Source organism: Melanostigma gelatinosum (assembly GCF_949748355.1).
Source record: "Melanostigma gelatinosum genome assembly, chromosome: 12".
Lineage (NCBI taxonomy): Eukaryota > Metazoa > Chordata > Actinopteri > Perciformes > Zoarcidae > Melanostigma > Melanostigma gelatinosum.
The window spans coordinates 15,837,078-15,856,352 of NC_136645.1; the positions used below are offsets into that span (position 1 = coordinate 15,837,078).

Below are 19,275 nucleotides of genomic sequence, written 5' to 3' on the forward strand. Positions count from 1 at the left end.
CCATCATCATCTCACGACAACAAAGCGGTGTAATGAATCTGATGAAAGATACTACTAATATCCCTTTGAATCTTAGTCAAAAGTACAGCGGTCTAATGATGTATATACTGGAGGTTTTACAAAGATGAGCTGAAATTAAGCACAGAATTTAAAGAACAGACACATGACAAGAAAAACAAAAACTCTTTAAACTTGTATATATTTTTGATCTTTATTGAACCAACAACTAAAAGCAAATCCCTTATTTCTCCTATCCCATTAAAATCCTAGCCAGGGGCTTGGAACTGCTTGAATGAAACCTGCATGGTCTTTGCAGCAGCCTGCTGTAATCACACAGTCATGTTGGGGACACTATGCACAGCAGCACTGGTGTCATGAGACAGACGGGGCCCCACTGCTGGACTGAAAGAGTCTCAGCTTCCCATCCAGGCTTCCAGTTAGCAGCTAAGAGAGACAGAGAAAAAAACAGTACGGTGAGCTTTTAGTCTTGTGGTTCAAACTCACACAGGCTCCGCCCCTTACCCCTTACTGTCTGGGCCTCCGGTTCTGCAGAGTAAGGTGTCTCTAAACTTACATTCTGTAATCTGACCAGTAGGGGGCGACTCCTCCGGTTGCAAAAAGAAGTCACATTGAATGGAGTATAAAAAAATGACTGTACTTCCCACTTGAGTTATTACCTCATAAACATTGTGAACATGAGGTGATGGTCTCAATCTCTAGTTTCAAATCTTCGTCAAAACAGCATGATGTTCATTTGGTAAATGATGGTCCATTTAGAGTCAAATAGAACATGAAGCGGAGTACGCTGTAGGGCGGGCTTACTGTGATTGACAGGTCGCTGCTGCTACCAGAGACGTATACGTCGTCTCTGTCACTCCTCCGCATTCCAAATATAATCAATTCCAAAAACCAACATGGCGACAGCCGTAATCCAAGATGGCGACAGTGAAACCGCCAAACTAGAGGCTTCAAAATGGCAGTCCGCTGTCACGATGACTATGTCCACTTCCTATACAGTCTACGGCAGGGGTGTCAAACATACGGCCCGCGGGCCGCATCCGGCCCGCCACGTCATTTTATGTGGCCCGCGAATCCGCCAGCAAAAAAAAAAAAAAAAAAAAAAAATTATTTTTATTATTATTTTTTTTTTTACAAAAATTAAAAGTTAGATGTGAAAATAAAAATATCCCCATGGTCGAAATTATGAGATAGAAAGTCGAAGTGATGAGATAGCATGTTGTCTGTGTGCCGACATTAAAACGATCACAACAGGTGGACAGGAGATGCAACAACCCATAAAGAGGATTTACAACAAGTGATCGTGTCTTTCTCAACATGCGTACTTCTCTGCACTTGTAAACTCGTGGACTTGTGAAACGTCATCAGTCTCAGCCCAAGTACTGTTCCAATTCAAAGTTCACATCGAGCGGAGATGTTTGAGTATAAAAAAACTTTGAGTTGAGCCATTCGCGCCGCCGGTCTCACCGGGGGCTATTTGTGTTCATTCGCACTGGACGCGTCGGAGAGGGGGCGGGGCTTATCGCCCTGAAAGCCGTTCAACTGTCCGCCATTAACCATGGAAAAAATAACCTCTATTTCTGCTTAGTACATGTTGTGGAAGTCACAGATATCCCGGGAAACTAAACTAAATATGTTAGGAGTGGTTACATTTACAACCGGCCCTTTGAGGGCGACCGTGATGCTGATGTGGCCCCAGAGTGAAAATGAGTTTGACACCCCTGTTCTAGAGCATTTGTTGATGTCATGTTTGTTCCGAATGGTGGTCACATGACTACACTTGGTCACATGACTTCTCCAGACTAAAAAACCTGCAAAATAGAATTACAAAAAGGGATAGGCTACAGAAAATATATTGTATTAATAAAAGGTTTGTCTTCCTCTATAATCTTCCTCTACTCAAACTGACAAAGTTTTACTTTTCAAACTTAATTACAACACTGCAGGCCATCGCTCTCTCTCTCTCTCACATACACACACATCAAATTTGCTTCAAAATGAACACTTACAAATCAAAGTTTACTAGATTCTGGGGCAATACATTTGGTCAACACACATCTCTCACTCGTAGCTCTGGTGACTGGAAGTCCCTGTCATACTGGAGAGTATTTATTTGTGAACTTCACAATAGTTGTGCAGAACAAAATAAGTATTGATAAGAAAAGGAAAGTCCTCCTTTTTGTGTCCTACACCCTCCTCAAAGCCGCAAACCGTGACTTGAAACGTCCGCTCATTGTATATATTTGTGGATTATTTTGTCCAGTCTTTATTTTTTAAAGGAAACACTGAATAAATCATCTCATCCATCATTTACTCTCGTCATTTATTGTTGTTTAAAAAAAATTACCATTTCAAAAAATTGTTACAGGCTAATTGAAATCTAACTCTGCTCTAATAAAAGTAATTGTTTTATACATACAGTATATGTATGCAAAATTGTTAATTGTGATGCACCAGCTGGTATTTTGCTGGTGATTGAAATCAGGACAGTTTAAAGTATGGTCCTGGATGTGTTGACAGCATTGACGTTAACTTAAGGAAGGAAATTAAGAAGCTGGTAGTGCAAAATTGAGTTTTCATGTGATTTGATAGTCATGGTATTGTGAAGGACTTCTTTGGGAACAAAGAGATTCATTTTTTATTAATAATAGCAGAAGAAATATCTAAGTTGTAAAAGTAATAATAAAGATAGAACAGATTGATAAAACTAAATAAAGTATCACGGAATATTTGTACAAAAGTACAAAATATGAAGACTTGTAAACGCTGTAGCTGTTTGAGTTAGGGCGACATAAAGCGTAATGGTACTTTAAGATCACTTTCAAAAGCCGCACTTAAACATAACTCAGGATAATCAAATACTGCCAACTGAGAGCAGATAAAGGCTGAAGGAGCCTTTTCTCTTAACTTTATAGTTTGCATAGAGTTTGCATGTGAAGTCTTCCATCATTTAAATCCTGCAATATTTCATATTTGACCTCTTAAAAATTACAAAATTTGCGCAATGTTAATTATTTAATCGAAAATGTTTTCATAACACAAATGCAAATGTGATTTTGTACATTCAAGCACATGAACATGATAAATCATTTGTAAAATGTGACACTTTTAATGAGCGCAACAGCAAGAAAGCACATGACAAAATGAACAGTAATAATATTAAATATAATAGCACACAAAGTTATTTTGGCAGCAGTTTCAAATTTCCTTTTGTTAGACTGCTGAAGTCATGAAGGATGCCCACCTTCACGTGTGACCAGCAGATCACCACAGAGCGTATACAGTGAATAGTGAAATACACAATACACCTTTGACTTCATCCTTGAAGTTTTTGTTTTTATTAGTTCGTCCATCAACTTCTGACGAGACGACTATCGCCGAGCACGCAGTCCCACAGCCGACCTCTGCACCACAACTGCACACAAGACAGGGTTGAGTGTGTGTGTGTGAGTGTGTGTGTGTGTGTGTGTGTGTGTGTGTGTGTGTGTGTGCGTGTGTGTGTGTTATTGATACCAGCATATGTGTTTGCATGGCTCCTGCTTGGTGAATACAGGGCAAGTGCACAAATGTGGGTCACCCAAGCACACCTAAACAACACGAACAAACGTGGAGTAAGGATACAAAACCTGGTTTTAATGACCTGAGAAGAGAGCAGGAGTTTTGTTTTGAAACAAAATTTTGAACTGAGCAATGTTGGTTTTTAAAAAGCTGACTTTTCAAAATGAAACGGATTAATTTTCTTTCTTCAGGTCAAACGCGCCATAGAGCGTTTGAAAGACTAAATTAAATTGAAATAAAGCAAAATATCTGATAAAAAAAGTAAACAACACTAACTAACAGTTCTTTGCACTACAGGCGCAATTTGATCAGTGGTCAAAAGGTTCTGAAAAGTACCAATTCCAATTATTAGGTACTGCAAAATTTGAAAGATTTAGGAAAAATAATCCATGGTTTTCTCTGACAAATGTTTTTTTCACATTATGTAAGATTCTGTACTTGTTTTCACATCCACTGCAACACATTTCAGGGATAAGTTTTATATAACCTAGTCATATGAATGCAAAATAAATGGCAGTGTTGATGAATATGAATATGTCATGAATATGATGAATATGTCAATGTATAATGTTTGAACCGCTCTTAGTCTGGGCTCTCCCCTGAGACCTGTTTGCCTTGGGAGACCCTACCAGGGTCCCCGGACAACATATAGCTCCCAGGATCACTGAGCCACGCAAACTCCTCCACCACGTTAAGGTGGCGATTCACGGAGGAGTATCAGTGTGTGCCTATGTGTGTGTCTGTGTGTGTGTGTGTGTGCGGGGGGGAGGGGGGGATAGGGTAGAAGTATGTGTGTGTGTGTGTGTGTGTAGATAGGGTAGAAGTGTGTGTGTGTGTGTGTGTGTGTGTGTGTCTTCTCCCTCTCTTTCTCCTCTTTCCTGTCCTTCTTCAGGATCTTTTCGACCACTTTCCTGGCCTTCTTCTCCTCCTTCTTAAACTGTGCCTTCCCCTTGTCAGTTTGCAAATCACATCACGTGATTCAGCTCAGCCAATCAAATATGGCTATTCTGACAAGTTTCCTGACTCGAGTGAGATGTACACACACCGGGGGAGAGACGAGGAAAGAGAAGGAAGAGCAGGAGAATAATGCTTGAGTCAGAGAAGTTATTTCACATAACGTTCTCCAAAAAGAGAAAAGTGGTCAAAGAGACCAGAGTCTTGAACCAAGAATGAACAGACTCTTATAGGTTCATTCTTCACACGGACAGTTTATAACCAGTGTGTCTCCAGTACGTCGCATATGTTTAGAGACAGTGACGATTAATAAAAGCGGTAAATGAAGCGACACTACCAGACAAAGCACAACTCAAGTTGAGCAAATGTTGCCACTCACATAAATATACAAAATAAAACTAAGGCCGGGTAGGTTAGGGTAGAAGTGGGGATAGGTTAGAAGTGGGGATGAGTGAGGAGAAGAGAAAGGATGTTGCTTCTCTTTTCTACTTCCTCTCCTCTCTCTTCTCCATCAATTTCTTTTCTTTCTTTTGCCTTTTCACTTCCTCCTTTTCTCTTTCCTCATTGTCCTTCTTCTCCTTCTTCTGTCTTTTCAATTCCTCCTTTTCTCTCTTCTTGTTCTCTTCCATCTCTTTCTTCTCCCTCTTCTCCTCCTCCTTCCTCTCCTTCTTCAGCGTATTTTCCGCCTCCTTCCTCTCCTCCTTCAGCGTATTTTCCGCCTCCTTCCTGGCCTTCTTCTCCTCCTTCTTAATCTGCGCCTTCTCCTTGTCAGTTTGTTGGGCGAGCACTTGAAGCCTGAGGTTATCTACCTGGAGGTCAGCGTTTTCTCTCTGGAAGCTCTCCTCCTTTGCAGCAAGTTCGCTTCTCATCCGATCTTCCAGAGCCGTGAGTTTTATTTTCCACTCCGCCTCGCTCCGGATGAGCTCGCTGTCTTTCTGAGTAGCGTAGCTCTCCAGGTCCAGGATGGTCTGCTTCAGCTTCTTCTGCTCCTTTTCAAACTGCTCCTTCTCCTTGTCAGTTTGTTTGGTGAGCTCTCGAAGGCTGATGTTATGTTCCTGGAGGTCAGCGTTTTGCTGTGTCAGGAGCTTGATGTCGTCCTCCTTTTGGTTGCACCACTCCTCCTCCAGCTGTCTGCTCTGTCTCTGCAGATCCTGCTCTCTCTGGAAGCTCTCCTCATTTGCAGCAAATTCGCTTCTCATCCGATCTTCCAGAGCCGTGAGTTTTATTTTCCACTCCGCCTCGCTCCGGATGAGCTCGCTGTCTTTCTGAGTAGCGTAGCTCTCCAGGTCCAGGATGGTCTGCTTCAGCTTCTTCTGCTCCTTTTCAAACTGCTCCTTCTCCTTGTCAGTTTGTTTGGTGAGCTCTCGAAGGCTGATGTTATGTTCCTGGAGGTCAGCGTTTTGCTGTGTCAGGAGCTTGATCTCTTCCTCCTTTTGGTTGCGCCACTCCTCCTCCATCTGTCTGCTCTGTCTCTGCAGATCCTGCTCTCTCTGGAAGCTCTCCTCATTTGCAGCAAGTTCGCTTCTCATCCGATCTACCAGAGCATTGAGTTTTATTTTCCACTCCGCCTCGCTCTGGATGAGCTCAATGCATTTCTGAGTAGCGTAGCTCTCCAGGTCCAGGATGGTCTGCTTCAGCTCCTTCTGCTCCTTTTCAAACTGCTCCTTCTCCTTGTCAGTTTGTTTGGTGAGCTCTCGAAGGCTGATGTTATGTTCCTGGAGCGTTTTAGCGTAGCTCTCCAGGTCCAGGATGGTCTGCTTCAGCAAGTTCTGTTCCTCAGTTTCGAATTTTGCCTCCGTGGCCATCATCTCGTTGTTCTCTTTCAAGGACTTTACAACCTGGTTGAACTCGGCATTCTCGTTCTGCTTTTCAAGCAGTCTTTGATTAAGAGAAAGGATAATTTCGTCCTTCTTCTTCTCTGTGACCACCTTTTCTTTTTTTCTAAGCTCTAGCTCTGACTTGAAAGCATCGATTATTTGCTTTTTCTCACGGTTCCAAATGTGCTCTTCTGAGGCCATCCGCTTCTTCACGGCACAAATTTCTGATTTCTTAACCCTGATTATTTCCAGTTTCTCATTGTCCCAAGTGAGCTCTTTGCTGGCCATCTGCTTCTTCATGTCAACAATTTCTGCTGCCTGCCTTTCACAGAGAACCCTGATTCTTTTCTGTTCCTCACGGTCCAAAATTAGCTCTTTGGCGGCCATTTTCTCCTTCAAGGCAACACTTGTTGATGCCTGCTCGTTGTCTGTCTTTTGAAAGTCCATTTTGGCTGTTCTCAAGTCCTGTATTTTTTCACAATGGTAATGCGCTATTGTTGCTTGAGTGCTACTTTGAGTATGTCTCTCTGATGGATGTCAAATGATAACTAAGTAGAATAAGGTTCTAGAATGACACTGACTGCATTGACATTCTAGAGCCTTCGATGATGTCATGTTTAGTGATGTCACGGAATTCTTTAACCGCCTTTGATGATCAAAGGCGGTTAAAGAATTCCGTGACATCACTAAACATGACATCATCGAAGTGTCATCCTAGAACCTTATTCTAGAACAGGGGTGTCAAACATACGGCCCGCGGACCGCATCCGGCCCGCCACGTCATTTTATGTGGCCCGCGAATCCGCCAGCAAAAAAAAAAAAATAAATAAATAAATATTTTTATTATTATTTTTTTTTTTACAAAAATTAAAAGTTAGATGTGAAAATAAAAATATCCCCATGGTCGAAATTATGAGATAGAAAGTCGAAGTGATGAGATAGCATGTTGTCTGTGTGCCGACATTAAAACGATCACAACAGGTGGACAGGAGATGCAACAACCCATAAAGAGGATTTACAACAAGTGATCGTGTCTTTCTCAACATGCGTACTTCTCTGCACTTGTAAACTCGTGGACTTGTGAAACGTCATCAGTCTCAGCCCAAGTACTGTTCCAATTCAAAGTTCACATCGAGCGGAGATGTTTGAGTATAAAAAAACTTTGAGTTGAGCCATTCGCGCCGCCGGTCTCACCGGGGGCTATTTGTGTTCATTCGCACTGGACGCGTCGGAGAGGGGGCGGGGCTTATCGCCCTGAAAGCCGTTCAACTGTCCGCTATTAACCATGGAAAAAATAACCTCTATTTCTGCTTAGTACATGTTGTGGAAGTCACAGATATCCCGGGAAACTAAACTAAATATGTTAGGAGTGGTTACATTTACAACCGGCCCTTTGAGGGCGACCGTGATGCTGATGTGGCCCCAGAGTGAAAATGAGTTTGACACCCCTGGTCTACGGGAAGGACCAGAATGATCTGGGAGGGCTTAGACGATAATGGAATTCCGCCACTGATATTGCTTTAAAGGTGCAAGATTTGAGATTGGAAACCTGAAGGGCTCTCGACATGTCAATGCTGAGCTGGCGGCTTATAGCTAACGGTACAAACAGCACCTACAGTGCAAACTACAACAAAAGTGCTGACAGAGCTAACGGCGTTTACATGACGGGGAACTGGAGGGTGGCTGCTACACTTTCCGACAATGAGGTGTGAAACAATTTAGCACACTAAGGCACACCTTCACCACTGTTCCACCAGGGGCATTTGACTTTTAAAAAATATATTTTGGATGTCATGCTTTGTTTAAATTGAATGGAAAGTCCTCCTTCTGAACAAAACGAAGTAGCACTCGATTGCTTCTTTTCTTCCTCTGTCACAGGTCTGTGGTGAATGTACAGTGCATTAGTGTGGTGAATCACTTCACACATCATAGTAGCATACGTTACGTGCACGTGTCTGTCAGGACGGCTTCATCAGCTGTATGAGAGCAGTGCAGAGCAGCAGCCCTGAGCTAACCAGTGGGGCACGTTCACATGTGCTTACATGCACTAAAAGCACACATGGACGGCACGGCTATGTCAGCAAAGCAAGGAGAAGCTTGGATAACAACACAGGCAGAGGAAGAGAGAGATTTCCTTCACTGCTTGATTCTCTGCTCAGGACATTATTCCACTCTATCTTTACTTAGATAGAATGTTAAACACAGCTCCTTTAAGAAAAACAACGATATACGGAGTGATCGGCGGAGCCCGTTACCAAGAGGGCCCTGTTACACAGCGGTGTGTGCGGCCTTATATGCTGTGGGGTCGGCACGTATTTGGGTAGTCACAACCTGATTGGCTGGCTACACTTGTGCAAATTTCCAGTCGAGGGTTCTGCCTGTGCTTATAGAACTAGAGTTACAGTATTGTGACCTTCAATATTTTCCAGGGACTGCAGTGGAACACGTCACTCTCGTTTTTACGACTTTCTATTTAGAGGACCAAGTTGCATAACAGCACTTGCTTCATTAAAGAAGACTAGCATCACCACGGTCAAGATCCATACAGTGTTTCTTGATTTTCTATACTTGCCATATCATATATATATATATCATATATCATATATCACAAAAAAGCATAAAGCCTCATGGCCTGAACTTTGTAAAATAACACACATACTGTAACCAACACGGGGATGCGATACACTAACAAGCACATATGTACAGAATCATTTCTTCACTATATTTCTTTGCAAGAATATAGATATATTATCAGCCAGTAGAGAAAATGAGGGTGAGGGAGCATTACCTCAAACATCTGACAGCCAATCAGCAGCAATAACAATAGGAAACCCTCCATTTGGAGTTCAAAATGAGCATCATAATGTTCTCATATTCATATCGGCAGCTGCTCAAAGTAGAGAATATGATAGGATGGAACCCTCATTATCCAAGACAGCTGTTTACAAACGGCTCTATTTCCCCTTTATTTTCAACCTTACGTGTCTTGTAAGAGTGTGACAAACCATTGCAAATCAATTTCATCCTACTTTGAGCCAAGGTTATTTGTACTACACTTAATCCCATTTTAAGTCTGAAAGGACTTCACAAATCCTACACAATGAAAACACATGTGAAAACAACCCAACAAGTTGCAAACTAAAGGCTGTGCTTGGCTGAATGTCACGATCTGCCGCGGAGCATCAATGTAATTTATGGTGATTTGTAGGTGGATTTTCAGAAAACTGTTGCTTTTTTAATACTAACAGCGGGAATCTTGGAAAACAGCAACTGATAAAAAAACGCCATTAAAAAAAACCACAATAGTTGTAACATTTTTTCCAACATACTAAAGCTGTTTTATGCAGAAGAAATCATTTTTTACCAACAAGCAGATGCCTGTGCTGGGAAAGGGAGTCACAATAGCTGAGGGCTGAGGATGACTGAACCACAGAAGAGATTAAACTGGGGTGGATTAAATCTTCTTTTTACGAGTGAATGTTGCAGCCACTCTCCGATAGACACACAGAGGATTTGCAGGTGTGTGTGTGTGTGTGTGTGGAGCCTAAAAGACATGAGGATTTCTGCAAAAAGGTAGCCAGGTAAGCACGAACACAATACACCTACATAAGCATGTGTTATACTTGTGTTTTTTAGCATATAAAAGTGTTTGAGGCTCTCCCATGAAACAAACAGCTCATTTCTCTTCAATTTTCAAGAAGTCTTCTTTCTCCATGACCTCCTGCTTAATGACCTTAAACCAACAATAGCCAAGCTGTCTGGGTCATGCCCCCCCGGCTTCTAAAATAGCTACTTAAAAACACAAGAGGGAGAGCAGCCCCATTAGCAACTACAGCTCTATTCATCAACTACCGTCTCCATGTAAACATGCAATGTAGTTGAAGCTAAATTACAGATTTTCTAAAAAAGGTGACAACACGAAAGGATTTTTAACGCCATACGCTCGCAGCAAACATCTGTAATCCGACACATGCCATCGCTGCAACCTTCGACCTTTGTTCAGTGAGGCTGAGGCAAGCTAAGCTGATGAGGACCGAGGGTTTTGGGTGACCTTTAAGGTCAGAAGTCAATACTTCTTGCGAGCTGATTCCCTGTAGCTGTAACAGCAAGGGGTCATGCTGGGCCATCACAACTGAGTTATTTGTCTTTCCTCAAAATCCACTTCTAGGAAACACAGTTTTCTTGGATTTTGAAGATTTAGTCACAATGTCAGATGTCCTGATGCATCATTTGACTTTTGATCATTTAATCATAGGTCATGCATGAGAAACAAAGCATATTTAAAATATCATTCAAAACATTTCAGCAACTCTCAGATCGTAAATCAGATTGCGAATTTGCATGGCGTGTCATAAATGTTACATAATCTAAGTTATTGTCAGGCATGCTGGACTCAATACCATAAATCAATAGTTCAAACCAGGAATAGAAATCCTGATTATGAATACAGTCTGGGTTGGATTCCGAGTGGTGAAGACTGTGTGTCAAATATTGTCATTCTGGACAACAGAAAGTGACCGTCTGCAGAAACTGGTGACAACTGCGGCTTTGAAGATATGAGGAGCGATGTGTTTTTCCTCCCAAAGGATATTATTCATCAGCGCAGACTTAACAACTGCCAGCATTCCAGGATGTTCTGTAGTGTACATGCTGAGAGCGGAAGGAGGATACACATGAGAGATGGAAACAGGAGCAGACGGTCACAAGGGTCACCAGTTTGATAAGCTTATGCACTGTCAGTGAAAGAAATGTATCGTCTGTTGCTGGTGGTGATAGTTTTGGTGGTGACTTATGAACGGAGTCACTTTCTAACTTCCCATAAATCTTTATGCATGCATAGTATTAATATACAAAGGTCTATATAATACTACACTCCAGCTAAGTTTTGTTTTTTGTTGCCGTTAGAACTCCCTTTTTCGTGTTTGTTATGTCTCTTATTTACTTATTAACAATTAGGGAACTGATAATAGTCCAAATTGGTAAATGAAGGTGATGCTATATTGCCAAAGAATTTAAATTTAAATTTAGAAAATGTAAGAAAATCTTCTGGGAAATAAAAAAATCGCATCACATTAGAGACATGACATTTTTCATTGAGAAATGTTTTATTAAATTTGTATTCATCTAATCTTAGCTCTTATTCTAATATCATGCTATTTTACGAGGTTATGCCATTTTCAGTTATTAAAGACATACTATGCGCTATCTAATAATGTTGTGTTCATGCCAACTATATATGTGCATATCTGAGCTAAATTTACCTCAATGTAGTCAGCCAAAGGAAGTACTGTACAACACAATTAACTAACACCAACTAACCAACTAACCATCCAACTGAGAAAATGCTGTCGACCACAAGTCGTGATACTTAAAAATTCCTCTTGCAACTGGACCCAAACTCTTTATTTCCTCACTTCCTGTGCATTGCCTTCCAGCTGTGTTGAACTCAGGCTGCCTCAGCTCAGTCTGTGTCTCACTCTAATGTGACATTCTGGAGCAGACAGCAGATTCCACCTCTGTATTTGCTGTCTGGCCGCTACAGTATGACGAGAGCGTTTTGCTCTCTTGGGTCCCGGCAAAAAAGGAAACAAAGAGATAAAATATGAAAAAGGCCGAAGGAGCGTGGATAGCTTTTTCAAATGCCAAATGGCCACAAATTAACAATATACAATAAAAAGGTCGAGTGGGAATGCCAGCTGCATGTTATGCCTGCCCGCGAAGAGCAAAGATGACACATGCTGACATATGGAGACAAGAGTAGCACTGCCCTTGAAAGCCAGTGAGATGATTCACTCTTTGTTCATCTTCCTAGTTTGGAAGATGGAACATGTTAACTTTTAGAGACAGCTGCTTGTGTCAATAAGCGGTCACAGACCTCAGTGAGTCCAGCACATGAAGTGCAAATGAGGGAAAAAGTTCTGAAACTTTTCACTTAATCAAAATACTTAAACGGACAACATTATAAAATAGTTATTGTTTCATTGTGAGGCTATTTTTCGTTGAAGAAAAACACTAACAGAGTACTGGATTTTGTTTGTATTCATATCCCCTTCCAACAAACACAGACATGTATGCATTTAAAAATGGTGTAGTGGTGTCTCTGGGACAGAGTATAGTCCGGTTTCTTACTCAAGGACAACAGGAAACCTTGCTCACTATTGCCCATTACTGATTGCATGTTTTCATCCACAAACTAAGTTTATTGTCGGACATTATTTATGTCAGATTACTGACATTTTTTTTGTTCAATCACGGACTCAAAGGAGGCACAAATAAGCTCTTTTTTGATAAAAAAGGCATTTCTAAGAGAAAAGCCCGATGCAAGTTTTAGTTTTACAAACTGCTCATTGTGATGCTTGAATGGAAAAGGTCACCAATTAAAACTGAAAGGTGTCAGAATGACAAAACACAATACTTAAGCAATGGAAGGAACAGTGGTTTCAACAACTTTTCTTATTATTTATAATAAATAAAAATGTAACAATAGTTTTATCAGCATTCAAGGTAGTCCACTGAAAACAAAATAAGGAATAAGGGAGGACACTCCACTGTCCCATAAAATAAATCCTCTTCTAATATGCTGACCTTAGGCAAATACCAGACATTTCCACTGCCGATGTGGAACAATGTAACTGGAGCTATCCATCCATCTTGGGATGAGACAATACAGAACTCTGCGTAACCCAAATAGAGCACAGCCCTTTGAAATCTATTCTTCTAGTCTGACCTAGTAACCTGTTTTTCTGAAGTCATTGTTGATCCGCCTCTGGCTACAGCATTTTGCTTTGCCTTTACTCATGATCCTGAAGCTTTAAAGTCCTAAAATCATTGGATGAAGCCACAGATTTAGTATTACCACTGCCTTGTTTCCAGACTCTACTCAAATTAGACACATCTTATTTTGCCTTCCACAACTCTAATCTAAAAATAAATGAAAAAGGGAACAACCTTATGTGTTGAACCAGCAGAGACGAAATGACCCCTGTTGCAAGTGATAAAATACTTTGCAAGTAGAATTTGCAAGTCTACATTTATGGTAGAACATGTAGGTCCAACACCGGAGAGCTTACACAACTTTACAGAGGTATGCCATGTGAAATCCCACAAGATTTTACAAGACAACAAAGTGAAGAGACAGTAAAAGTTGGGATCTTTCATTGCAGCCTTCAGCACAGGAATAAACCGGAGGTAGATCTGCCTGCTTGATGGTCTTTTAATTAAGTATGAGGATGGAAAACATGAGTGAAAAATGAGTGGAAAATATGCATTGCATTATCTGTCTGAGCCTTTCATCGAAGGGTTCTCACAGCAACATCTGGATCTCAAATGTGGCTAAAAAGCAAGTCGAGCACAGGTTGGGGACACGTATTTCTTCATGTTTTGGTAAGGAGAAAGCAATGTTCCCATTTGATATCACTTGGCTTTGGTCACAGTTAATACTGACCAGCCATTTCCCAGGACTCCTTGACTTTCTGATACTTTTTTATTTACATGTTTCTATTTTGGCCAACAGAAGAAAATATAGATAGATATGTGTGCATCAATTCTAGCAAGACATTAGATCAACTGCATTAAGTTTAACTAGAAGCAACCTCACAAAGTGGAGCCAGGCACTAAATATATAAGTAGAAGATCAACTGTGTGATAAATAGGAAAGATACACTTTTCAGCTCATATGAAGGAGATCTTTCTGTAACTAATACTATGTATGTATGTATGTATGTATGTATGTATGTATGTATGTATGTATGTATGTATGTATGTATGTATGTATGTATGTATGTATGTATGTATGTATGTATGTATGTATGTATGTATGTATGAGCCATCAGAGTGCTTCATCTAAGTGAAGAACGAACTTGTCATAAAAGTGCTACGGGTGGAATCATGGAATTTACTGAGCGCACATGTCAACAGATCCATCTCCATGTCAACTGAGCAAACTCCCTCCACTCATGTGATACGGTTGAAAGCTATAAGAAGACCACATGTTGGGATTGTTTTTGTCAAACCTCCCTGAAATTAAACATGACAAAGTTCGGTCACAGGTTGTGAATCTTTCAATTTCATGCAGTTTTATCTCAATTTGCTAAGAATTTGAGAGGTCTTCCTTCCTCTAAGAGGTCCTGAGAAAGATGGGCCACAGTAAATGTCGATGTCAGTCACTGATCAAGAACAGCCCTTTCCCTTCGGGGGGACAGAAAAAAAAAAGTAGCTGTGCAGTGGTGAAAACATATAACTGTGCAGCTGTGTGTTAATTGCATTCAGAAAGTTGGGAAACATTGGAGCAGACAGTTAATGTAATAAACTACAGCATTACCGGTTATTGGTTAGTATGAGAAGGCATGCTTATTTCATGAGCAACTATTTCTGTGATTAAAATGATAATTAAATGAGACAGACAACCAATAAGAGATGATCTCATGAAAAAGATCTGATTGATACAATTTGATATATATTACCAAGAAATTTACAATACACTGAATAAAAGAAGGGTTTTGATTATTTGCACAAATGCAAACTGCAAATTTAGTAAGTCTTCATAGTTGTGTTCTAATGGATACAATACATTTTCAACCTTTTTTTAAAAAACTTTTTAGAGTTCCTGCCTTGCCCGCATGTCATATCAAACTAAACACAATATGCAGAATTGCTGATGGGCAACGAGCAAGCTCTGAATGATGAAGTGTGTCTTCAAACTCTGCAGATTACTGCATTCAGCCAGTAAATGGCCACGGATCAAACTTTCCACTTTCAAACTTGGAAATCTGAATGTATCATTGTGCTGCAAAGTTTAACTGAATGGAGTTACACAGATGGACATGAAGATTGAAAACATGTGCCTCAAGTCCAACAGACAACTAGAAGTCTCATTAGACATCTAGCAGAGGTTGTGATGTTATATTCTAAAACGCTTCTTTGTGAAATCCATTTACTTTGAACAGATCCAGACGAAAATCATTAAGTGACCAATAAAAACATTTCCAAAGGGAGTGTTGCCCAGTAAGAAATGCTCTGGAGATTTTGAAAGGATGTTGGTACAAAATAGAGCTGTATTACATTTTGATTTGTTATTTTCCTGGAATGGCAATTAAAAAGAAAATATATATATATATTTGTCCTGTGTTAAACTGGTATATTCAGGAACTGTCTGGTCTCACCAAGGAAACATAAAGTAAAGCTTGATATTATATTGATATTATGCCAACAGCGTTGACTTAATTATAGACAGTAGGGACAACCTGAAGTAAAGAGATCACAAACTGAAGCATCAATATTGAATATCCATTAAGACACAGTAAAACAAAAATAGCACAACATTAAACTACAATGGATCCATATTGGAGTTTCAGAGTTGAGTTGTGCTTTCAGAATGTTGTTCTTAGCTTCATTAGACATCAGCAGAAATTCTGCGAGGTCACTGACATACAAGTCCACTCACCCTGAACTTTGGGATGGTGTCAAAAAACCCTGCTATGCGACCTCAGCCTGAGGACATCATTCCTTCATGACAATCACTTGTGAACTTACACACAGTTGGAGTTCAGAGCAAGTTGAGCTGGGTCAGGCCTGATTAACTAACTGCCCCTTTTAAATATTAGTGAAAATTATGTATATGACTTTTAAACCATGATATGTGATTTGTTTTTTAATTTGAATCAGAAGAAGAACACTGTTTTTCACCGTGAACTCTTATCTTTGCTTTTGGACATTTTCCTTTCATACCCGTTTGAGATAACGATTAAACTGATGTGCAAACATAATCAGGGGAGGAATGGAGGGTAAACACACATTAACACTTCTGGCTTGCATGTCCCCTGGGGTGATTATGCAAAATGAACATACTGTAGGTCAACATCACAAACCGTTTCCGTAAACTATGGTCAATAGCTTACTGGGATGTAGAGAACAAGCCTATATTTTAGATGAGGTATTTCTGTTCTGGTAGACGGGGCATTAAATGAATGATTAAGGAGTAACAAGAGACGGGGAATAACAGAACCACGAAGACAAAAAGTGAAGACAAGTTCTTACCTCTGGTGTGGCAGGGTTGAAAGCCACACTGAGCACCGTGTCTGAGTGCTTTTGAAGTTTGTGGAGGTAGCTGCTGCTGCGTATGTCATAAATGTATGCCTGAAATGAATGAGATAGACTACATGAGCAAAAGCAGGTATGAACTGTTACCATGAAGTGATGAACCAATATAGAACATGTATAGAAGTAGTTAAATTGAGCCCTATAGAGCAGCTCAATATATGTACATGATGCATACGATATGCAAGTGTGTTCGATGAAATATGGTTAACGACAGACAAAGTCAACAGAAAGACAAGCAGACATGACCAGATGTTGATATACTTTAGCGATTATTTAAACTTTAAGGGAAAGCTATAGGGTTTAAGTTTTCATGAGTTTGAGCCGCAGCACATACAGACAAAAGCCCACTTCAAACACATGCAGTGAGTGTGTGCACCGCTAACATCCATGCTGTCACATCCATTGGTCGTTTGGGGAGAATAATAAAGTATTCTGACACCTCTACTTTCAATCATATTTTCCTGCCCGGTGAAGCGTGCCTCCTTCCTGCAATGGGAACTGCCATTTGCTATCTCGGCCTGAGCGAAGGATCCCTTTAAGCTTCTGGAGTGCTAGTATCTGAAGGCGTTGGAAATTGCATCTGCTTTGCCCAGTTTGTGTGTTGGCATATTATGTTAAAAGGCACAGCCCCCATCAGTCAAGGACATACCGGTATGTACGACGGCAGCGGGGTTGACTCCCTGTCCGTTCACATGGTTCTATCTCATGGACGTGTTGGGCTCCTTTTCAGAGTCTTGAATTTACACTTGGTCTTGTGTGCACAATAAAACATTTGCACACCGCTTGTGTCGACATCTTAGAATCAACACTTCTTAGACAAATCTTAGAATACTGGAAATATCGAATGTTTCATCAGCTTGTTAGCACCATACAAACTTAATACAATCAGTGGGTTTTAAGTGCCATTTGTGTGCTTCAGTGCCATGAGTACAGATAAAAAGAGATGCCGGGATGTTTGTTACCAGACGACGACTCATCAGATTCCTGCAGCTGTTTTGTATTATGTTTCCCTCAACAAAAAAAAACGCTTCAAAAGTGAGCTCTGTCAAACGGTCCGTGGGTAAAGTGTCTCTTGTCTGAGGCATATGATGTGTGTGGTAACATGCAGGGTATTAGATACTTGGAAGAAAGAAGTTCTTTCAGCAATGCTTAAATGTCACATGGATCCCCAGATGTATCAGCTTATATCAACTGTAACTGAAGCTGAGAGCAGGGATAACACTGAACGAATAACAGGTTAATATTGACCACATTGAAATAATATTCCACTTCGATTGTTTTTGGCCTTGTGTTTTTTGGAAAATGTGTAATATGATCTAGGGAGTCTTTTTAAAGTATTCGGGTTCTTTTTTTCCATGATTGCTTTTTGATATATTAAGACAAGTACAAATGTGTCTGGCTTATGGAAGTCTCAGGGCAGCTACAAATAAATACGGTGTAGCTAACTACCATATACTCTCCAGATTTCCAAGAAACGTTGGAAATGTCCAATCTCGACAGAGATGCTCTCAAATGTCCACGCTGTGCCCCCATAATTGATAATAACCAGCAGCATGCATATATTATTCCACTGCTCTCAATAAGCACATACAGCAGAAGAAAAGGGAGATGGATAAGGAAAAGGGAGGCAGTCTTCTGAAAACTTCTTGAAAGCAAGTATAAGTCACAGTCTGGAAAAGCAATTAAATAGTTCTGCTTCAACATGAAGGTTGAGTTTGACTTGGAAAAAGGCTTGAGTTCAAACAAAAATCTCTTGAGTCAAGCACAAACAGTCTTCACCTTAAATGGAGGTGAAACTGATGAAGAAATGCTGCTGTTTTCCTGCTGTCCTTCTGCTTTACGAGGCAGAGTAAGATATAAACAACATAAAGTATATCCCATAAAATGTATTGTAGTCAGAATACTTTGCCATTTAAGCCTCAACCACAGTTTATAGGTGGCTTTGACGGGCAGAAGCCTGAATTAAACCACATTCAATCTTACAAAAATGAAGAAAAAAAACCAACAATTGCTGATTAACAAAGTTTTCTTGTCAAATTGTACTTAAAAAAACGGACTGTCTGAGATACAGTATATGTACAGAGAAGTCTACACACACTGTGAAGGGAGAGACAGATATTCAAACTTACGCAGTTGTCCTCAGAGCCTGAGGCAAGGAACCGGCCACATGGTGATATGGCTGAAGAGCATGGATGGCAGCGATTTAGATGGTTCTCATAACGCCGTACACACCTGAGAAAGAGATGCACGCATTGGTGAGATATTGTGAAGTTCATAAACTCAAACCAACCTGATGTGCAGGAATGAATATTTGCAAGCTTAGTTGCTCTGGGTCCCATTGGTATTAAAACTATATCATTTCTGGTTGGTTTCCTCGCAATGGTCATATTAGGAGCACATAATACATCTACTTCATATAAAATAACATCCTTTAATCCATTGGAAATTATTTTACCCTGAACTCTGTGTGCCAGGAAAAACTTTTGAATCAACGATAAAACACTGCTGGAAAGTGAGCTATTTTTGGACTGGGAATGAAAAGCATTTCACAAACGAGTGCAGCCATCTTTTGTGAATATGTTGTGGTGTGATGTTAGATGAAGATGCAAAGTCAATATAGAATGCTGAATTCTGGCAGGAATTACCAAGGAGCAGAATGCCACCCTGCAGACTTCCGGTTTTACAAATATCTGAACCAGCAGAAGTAGTTGAGCATGACTCCAGCATAACCAAGGCAAGAGAAGGTAGATGATGAAAGGCCCCCTCGTGCAACTTCTGTGCAGTTTCTTTTTGTTTTGGAACAGCATGTAATCTCTTTACAATGCCACTA

General features: G+C 40.4%; 1 protein-coding gene across 1 annotated transcript in view; it reads right to left on the reverse strand.

Annotated features, from left to right (window-relative positions):
- Nucleotides 1-372: 372 nt before the first annotated feature.
- wdr27 (WD repeat domain 27) overlaps nucleotides 373-19,275 on the reverse strand; it is a gene marked incomplete at both ends in the record, with an annotated part of 40,792 nt that continues 21,889 nt past the window's right edge. The window contains 3 exons of the mRNA XM_079279686.1: nucleotides 373-444; nucleotides 16,383-16,481; nucleotides 18,575-18,677. Of these exons, the coding sequence (XP_079135812.1) occupies nucleotides 373-444; nucleotides 16,383-16,481; nucleotides 18,575-18,677 (274 nt within the window). The remainder of the gene's footprint in view (nucleotides 445-16,382; nucleotides 16,482-18,574; nucleotides 18,678-19,275) is intronic.